Raw genomic sequence first — 8,309 nt, 5'->3', positions numbered from 1 at the left:
TTTTATTGATTTTTTCCCCATATCTAAGATAATCTTATCTAAATTTTACTTCGAAAATTACGTGATTAAACAAACATATACTAGTTAATTAGTCATCATAACTATAGTTTTAATTAATTACCAACTCACGACCAACATTCAGTGATAATTACATGAGTTGGGGTTTTGAGTTTATATAATTCAAATTTTGTATAATATAATTTGTATAATGTAATTTTGTATAATATAATTTGTATGACTGTTTAAAGTTCAGATATTTGTATTTGTATAAATTCGTTATTTCGAGTTTATACAAAAATAGCTCAATTATACAAACGTACCCGTGAATTACACAAACTCACCCTCGAATTATACAAACAAGACAACTTAAACTATAGATACAACCCGTAAATATGCAAACTATAGCTACGGAGCATAATTAAGTTTATTATAGTGACTATTTTTGAAAACTCTCCATTTTAATTTTACATAAAAAAGGCTAAAGTTTGAATAAGTCGAGCAAATCTTTTAGGCCCAACTATGCGGTGGCCCAATAATTTTTCTTGTTTGGTCTTTGTCTGGTCGACTGTTATGAGTCATAAGTAAAGACCACGCGCAAACAGATAAAATGGCACAATGAACAAGCGACGTGTGTGATCACGCTCCACATGCCCCCTGCTTCTTCTTCTCTTCCTTTTTCACCTTTTCAATTTTCCTCAATTCTCCGCCACATTCCCCTGCAAATTGAAGAAAATTTTAGGGTTTAATGGGTAATCAAGGCGAAGAATTACTGATGGCAGCTTACAAAAGTTCAAACTTTACCGCGGGTTGTTTGGAAATCTGTTTGTTCTACGTACGCATAACGTTCTGCGCGGTTGACGTAGTTCCGGATCACCTTATACTCCGTCACTTGCGTCGTGAAATAGGTGTTTTGTTAGAGATTAATGGGTGTCGAATTCTGTCATCCGACACCATTTTTATCACGCTAAGCCGTGACAGGGTTGATAAGGGATCATCAGAGGTGACGTATGTTAGAACTGACAATGTTAGAGTTTTTGGGACAGTGGAATTTGAGGTACACGAAAAGAAAGAGGAGTTGATACTTTGTGGGTCATTGGAAAGAGTTGAGGGTACGTGGGATAATGGTAATGGGACTGGGTGGAGTATGGATTGTTACAATGCGGCGTCTTTTGGGAGTGGTGGATCAGTGTTTTTTCAATCAAAGATTGGGGTTTCATCGCCATCGATTGAGGTTTACGTCGCGAGTTGTTGTTCTGGTGTGCCTTTGATTCTGACCAAAACGATTCAGGTTAGCCCTAGGAGGAAGTTGTTTAGGCATAGTATGTTGGACTCAATTCCTGAGGATGAGGGGGTTGGGAAGGAGCACTAATATGTCAATGGATTCATATCACAACAAACTGTCGGTAATGCTCATTTCCTGCTTTTTAACTGTTTGTGCCAAAATCTTTTACTCTGTTAAACCTTTGAGATTATAGCATTACAACATTTAGTTGGATTTTCAGCATAATCATTGATCAACTGTATGCCCATAGAGTTGATTTTAAGCAAATGAACAACATGTTTTTTCATTCTTAATTTTGAATATGGCTCAGTGATGAAATCGAAAGTTGGACCAAAGACTTGGGGGATCAGGGTTCTAATCATAGCATATGCATATAAGTATGGTGTCTAAGCCTTGCTAGACAAAATTATACTTACCTGTATACTATATTGGTGGGAGGACACTAGTATCCGGCTGGTATCTAGTGGAATAGTTGAGGTGCACACAAGTTGGCCAAACACGACCTTTATCAAAATAAATAAGTGAAGAAATGAAAGATAAGGCTTCTTTAGAAAGTTATTTTTTTTAGGGACCAGGTTCACACCCTTTTAGAAAGTCTATAAAGTGTGGTGAAGCTACTTTCTTTGCTTTGATTCTTATGGTAATTGTATTGACTAACCTAGATCATGTCCAGTCCTTGATAAAAGTTACGATGAAGTACTTTCTTCTGCATGAAAAAAGAAAGAAAAATAAAATTCCCGTCAGGAATGATATTATAAACTTCATGTTTGTGGAAGTTAGCATAGTGTTAGCTTGCACATGAGGCTCTGTAAGAGTTTATCCATTTAGCATTAGTTAGATAGCCTTCTCGGAGCAATAAACTATTCGAAGTTATCATCTATTCACCTGCCTTTACACCAAAACTGCTGCAGCAAGAGTCCAAGTACTTGCGTAAATATGCTTTAATTAGTCGACACTGAAAAAAGATATGTAGGTAACCCTGACCCTTGAGGGAACTAACTTCATAGAAGAGGAGAAAATTGAATAAATTGAGGATGTCCTAGACTCTTGAATCTACTTCTGAACACCCATCTCAAGAACAAAATGTTTACTTTTCATATTCCCATTTTTGTATATTAGTCCCAACTCCAAATCTTTATTTTTCAGCCTTCAAGAGTCTACCATCTTATGACATACTTGTGAACACCAACCTCAAGAGATGGAATGTTTTCCTTTAATAAACCGATATTTTTATTTCTTTTGCCCATCTCCATCCCTTCCAGTTTTATCAAGAGGGTGGCACATTACCCTTTTGACATCATTGACAGTCAACATGCTTTTTCTCACTAGTTTCATCTTGCCAACCAAAATATATCTATAGCTATGTAAAATAACGACTTTAAATAGTTTAATCTACTTATTTAAATTGAATTTATTGATAACCCTATGTCTTCAAGTTTCATGGTTACAAAAAAAAACTTTTTACCTTTTTGAGATGGTGGAGATTCATATAGTTTTTTTTTTTTAATTATTATTATTATTTTTATTTTTATTTTATTTATTTTTTACCCTCCCTAGGAACTTCCATCTCTTTTGCTTCCTTCGTGACTCGAACTCGCAACGTTCAGGTTGGAAGTGAGAGGTGTTTACCATCCGAGAAACTCCCTCTCATCGATTCATATAGTTGCTTGACCTTATTAATAGAATGATTTCTTATAGCTGCTTGGATTGAGATGTTGACGTTGATGTGGTTGTTGTTGTTCTCAATCATCCACCATATTGATGGAAGATGGTCACAAATGTGAACTTATACTCGATGATTGATAATAGAGTTGACAATAAAATCTTAGTCATTCACTGTGTTGCTTAATAATAGGTAATATTTCTTGATAACATTCAACATCGCCTATTGCCAAATTTCCTGCAGTGATTCAGTCAATATAACAACATAAAGTTTTCATATTGAGAAGCTTTCCTTTGGAGATGAGGATTTGCTCAACATACAATGATACACTTTTTGTTGAGAGATTAGTATAAGCATAGAATATATGGGTGACATGGTGATGATCATACCTTTTTTAAATGTTAATTTTGAGAAGGTGATGTGCTGCTCATTTTGATCTGAGAGAAAATGCTTTTTTTTATAAGGAAGATAGCAAGTTCTGAATTTGACTCGAACCCGTAACACCTTCCTACTGAATCAAACAAGCCAATCAACCTAAATTAATTTCTAAGAAAGTATTGGATGTTGCATGTAAGAGGTATCGGTCTTTGTTAGGTATTAGAGAATTTCAATAATGGTTAGAACATCATGTTCTTAATTAATTTATTAGGACCAACTTCAGTATGGAAGACTTCAAAGTTCTGCCATGATCACATGACTATTTGGAGATGGACAACCCTTAATTTATTAGATATCTCAGAAGTGGTTGAAATTTAAAGAGATATTGTGAAAAAACAATCAATGACAATTTTAAGTGTGGAAATTTTGATTTCATACCAAAACAAGGATTGATGGGGGAAGGGGTTTGCTGCATGAAGATTCAAGATTTTGCTGTTAAGTAGAATGTTCGTCTAATATCGGGTTTCGCTTGATTATTGCCCATGCGTTTGTGAAGCTCAACCTAGATCTGTATTAGAGGTAACAATTCAGTTTCCCAGATTAAGTTTTAGAGTTTAGAAGATATGGTAGATGAGCAAAACCAACTTTGGTTTAGCATGACACTTAAGAAAGACAGACTTGAGCACTTCAAAGAACTAATAAAAAGCACAGCTTGTTACTGTGTTGTTGGTCGTTGATGTTGGCACCAGGTACGAAGAAACTTAGTAGATAATTTGAGTGAGTCGTGTCTCATTAGTCCTTATCAAAAGAGAATCATATTAATCAGCACAAGAGTATTTTCTGTTTAATAATTTCGGGGCTTATGAGTGTTTCCCCCAGCTTACTGATAATGCTTGGCCTGAAATACTGTAGGCATTGGGACACCTTGGTGCTTGTTCAACTAATAATCTCTGAATTGTAAAAAAGAAAATGCGGGCAAGCTGATAACAACATCTTCTCTTTAGAATGCTCTGAAAATAGTTCAGGTAATGTACCGTTTCAGCATGATGCAAGTGATGTCATAAGTAATAATGTAACGTATTGTTAGTGGGTGAAATCTTTTCCTGGTTGCAATGGGTTTATCAAAAGCTATACAAACATAAGCTCTATAGTGGTATCTTTATTTTTCTTGATTATTGTTATATGCTCTCTAACTTGAGATGTACATGTACAATTACTGGTTTTTTCTATTGTTCGGATTCCAAATACTGCCCTTGTTATCCTCACCTCAAGCACAATAAGGATTCCATGGAGCAATGCTTAGGTGGGGTTTGATTGTGTAACAAGTTTGCGTCTGGTTTGGTTTTTGATTTTTTGAGACAGTTGTTGGGTTCAAATTTTTCACTTTACTGTTTTATCTCAAAGCTTTTCGCCTAAGTTCTGCGGACTCTTCACTTTTGATGCCGCATCCGTATCAGATTCTCTAAAAATACACTACATTTGGAAAATCCGATATGCACCCGTTGACATTTTTGAAGAGTCTGAGCAACATAGTTTTTCACACACAATTAAGTAGAGTGCTTGGGAATTACCTAGTGTAATGACCACCTAGGAAAAGAGGTTAAGACTTGAGTCAACCATACTGGTTATGTTCTTTATTCTTCATAGCCTAATTTTACATTTTAGTTTCCTATGGTTTTTATTTGCCAGCCAAGTTCTTCACAAAAAACGTTTAGGGTAAGATTTGTTCTCTATGAGTACTTAATTGAAGTATCTATTCCATGCTATGACTATTCTACATGTTCTTCACAGAAATGTTCACAAACTTAAAACCTTCTGGATAATTAATTGGAGTCTTTATTTCGGTTCTGCATATTTTATCTTTCAACCATCGAGAAGGTCATACTTATTTTTATATTCATTTTATTATTTGTCATCTTTAACCTATTTAGAATACATAATCTATTCTACTTCATGTTGTAGGCATTTGAAGTGTTACCGCAATGTCTTGTAAATTGTGGTGGATAAACAAATATTGATTTTTTACTTTTGTATATTTTGTCATCTCTAAATCAAACTCTATATTTGACATTGTGCAGTACAAGTTAGTGTTTGATAAATGACCATGCTTCCTCCTGCTAATATTATAGTCAGGGGCGGACCCACATGTTGTCCAGGGGTTCACCCAAACCCCCTCGATAAAAAATTACACGGTATATATAAGGAAAATTTTCTAGATTTATATGGATATATATATTTTGAACCACCTCAATGACAAAGTGAAAGAGATAGCCCAGCGGCAGCTCCCTATGAAATTAAGCGTGACGTCCATGGATCGAATCCCTAGGTTAGCGTTTTATTTTTAACTTTTTTAGTTTCAGTCTTTTTTTTTTTAGTTCCAGTTTTGGTTTTCACGATATTTTTAGTTTTTTTTTTATAAAACATGCTTTAATGTAGTGTTAAACCCAAAAGAATTCAAGGGTCCTATACTCCCATTTCTAAAGGCTAATAACTTATTCACTTCCCAAATCCCTAAATCACTTCCTTAGTTCTTCCCCAACACTCAAAAGTCAAATATTAAACCCAAAAGAATGAATGATGACTTTTTGAGCGGTTGCATGGTTCCTTTTATGGAGAAGGATGTGTTTAATGATGTTTCAATGGATGATATTATTTGTCTTTTCAAGCAATGAAACCTCGTCGAATAGTATTGTAAACGTGCTTGAGAAGTATTAGCACTGACATATTTTTGGTGTTTGTAGTTAACACTCTAGTCCTAGAGTGAGACATTATGAAGTGCTAATTTTTTTGTTCTAGTTAGCACCATTTTTTGCTCTACTTAGCATCCTAGTTCTAGATTGACATATTGTAAAGGGCTAACTTTTTGTTTCACTTAATCACTCATGTTAGTTTCGGATTTCTTGTAACGAAACTAATTTTTTGTACCTATAAACTATATACTACTACTTCCTTGAAATTTTGTTTTGTTGGCTTATTTACACGATTATATTTTGATTTTTTGAACCCCTGAACGAAAATTATGGGTCCGCCACTGATTATAGTAGTCTACAAACTTATCTAACCACTAAACTCTACTAGTTCTTTCCCCTGCGACTAGCAAATGTGTAGTCTTCTTGTTTTGATTCTTTTTTCAAAAACTTTTGTATGTGTTTTAGTTCCTCTATTGTTTTCTCATCTTTTTTCTTCTTCTATGTTTACATCAATTGTAAATCTTCCAATTGATAAGTTATTTAAAATAGTTGTTACATACTCATCAATAGATAGCAATAGGAAATTTGCTTAAATGCACTGTGTGTTTTGGCATATCACAGACTCAGAGTTGGATTATTATGAGTCAGAAGGAAAAGCTGGACATGGCTTTTACTCAGAAGACATGTACTATGGTGAAGATGGTCAACTCTCATGGTTCAACGCTGGAGTAAGGGTTGGAGTGGGGATAGGCCTAGTGATGTTGGAATTGGGATGGGGCTACTTATGCGCTCTTATCAAGCAACCATTACAAACCTGCGGATGAGGTTCTTTTAAACTGGAGAAGTTCAGTGCGAGTAAACTGTGGTCGTTATTGACTTGATTTGAAGATGAAAATCAAGACCGTTAATGGTGGTTGTGATGTCCAGCATTCAACAGTAAGTAGGCAATAGAGGATGACATAGTGGAGCCACTGAGGTGTGATATGATATAAATATCTGGAGTGAATATTAATTCTTGATATACTAAAGCTGCAAAAGACCTCCATGTTGGAGGTCTCAAGTTCGAAACCCCTTGCCAGCGAAAGCAAGGGGTTTTGCCTTCTAGGTCGAGCTCGTCGTACCGGGCCTGCCTAGTGCGGGTTACCTCTCCTATGTGGTTTGCGAGCTATTGCATAGGAGCGGGGGTTTTACCCTGTGCGCACCCAAAGGGTAGTGGCTGTGGGTTTCCCTTGTCATAAAAAAAAAACCCTCCATCAAAGACTTCTACCGGAATGTTGACTGAAATACTGATGTGGATATAGCTGTATTTGAAACCGTTGAGAACAATGTGTTTATAGGTATAGCAACGTGTTGTGTTGGGGAAGATGAGTTGTAATTAGATGTAAGTTTTTCATACATCATCTTTTCGAGTAAAGTTTTTCTGGGTAGCTAGCACCGGATGTTGCTAACATCTTTTTTGGTGTTACTTTTTGTGAGTTTACATTGGTCGTTCAATTTTGGTCATGGCAACAAGCTGCCATTGTGTAATAAGTGTCGTTTGTATAGTTCTGAGTTCTGACTGAAGCGGATACTGTACAAATTACTAATACAAGGAATAGTTTCTTCTGTAAATTCTTGAATTTTTGGTTCAGATATTTGATTCGAGGTTTGAATTTTTGGTACAGTGCTCTGATGATGTACTATCATCGGGCGAAGTATATTTTTCCTTTCTCGGTACCTCTATTGGAGCTTGACTAATTTGAATTCGCATTGAATAGGGGCCATTAGGCGGTAGCGCTCCCTACCAAAGATTTTTTTTATATTCAGAGCTCACAAAATCGAGATCTCTAATTAAGGGAGAAGTAACTCCATTCGTTACCCCAAGTCATTTGGTTGTATCATTGATGTTGACATACAAATTGTATATTTTATCATGGTACCTTTCAACAAAAGATAATATCAAAAGTATTCATTTTTTGTCTAACAAAAATTTGCATCAAGTCAAACATTATTATATAAACTGAGATAGATAAAACACGATAATTATTAATTATATTAAGTAACTTTATATGTGAAATTATAATAATGGTGTGGTTTTTTTATTACAAAATTAAATTAAATAATCTATAAAGATTATTACTATGAATTGAGTGGGCGTTTGAAAAATTAACTCAACTAACATCGTACTATCGTTAAATTGAAACTTTATCATACCTTATTATCATGGAATAGTTGATCCGCTTGCATATACAAATGACTTGTATTTATTACTACTAATAATAAGGATTTCAGAAGTTCTACCAACCCATTTATTTAT

The 8,309-nt window shown here is 35.0% G+C and overlaps 1 protein-coding gene across 1 annotated transcript; it reads left to right on the top strand.

Annotated features, from left to right (window-relative positions):
* The first annotated feature begins 693 nt into the window (after positions 1-693).
* LOC125816443 (uncharacterized protein At1g01500-like) lies at positions 694-6,837 on the top strand. The gene is made up of 2 exons (XM_049496049.1): positions 694-1,362; positions 6,612-6,837. The coding sequence occupies exons 1-2, from the start codon at positions 746-748 to the stop codon at positions 6,835-6,837; spliced, it is 843 nt and encodes a 280-aa protein (XP_049352006.1). The 5' UTR covers positions 694-745.
* The last annotated feature ends 1,472 nt before the right edge of the window (positions 6,838-8,309 follow it).

The sequence above is a fragment of the Solanum verrucosum genome, unplaced genomic scaffold, assembly GCF_900185275.1.
Source record: "Solanum verrucosum unplaced genomic scaffold, falcon-dt-bn FXZP01000261.1, whole genome shotgun sequence".
Classification (NCBI taxonomy): domain Eukaryota; kingdom Viridiplantae; phylum Streptophyta; class Magnoliopsida; order Solanales; family Solanaceae; genus Solanum; species Solanum verrucosum.
This window is presented reverse-complemented; position numbering and strand designations above follow the sequence as displayed.

Excerpts from the sequence above, each read along its gene's own strand:
- LOC125816443 (XM_049496049.1), top strand. The coding sequence starts at position 746 with ATGGGTAATCAAGGCGAAGAATTACTGATGGCAGCTTACAAAAGTTCA. Across the intron at positions 1,363-6,611 it reads GATGAGGGGGTTGGGAAGGA|CTGTGTGTTTTGGCATATCA; the intron begins GCACTAATATGT and ends TGCTTAAATGCA.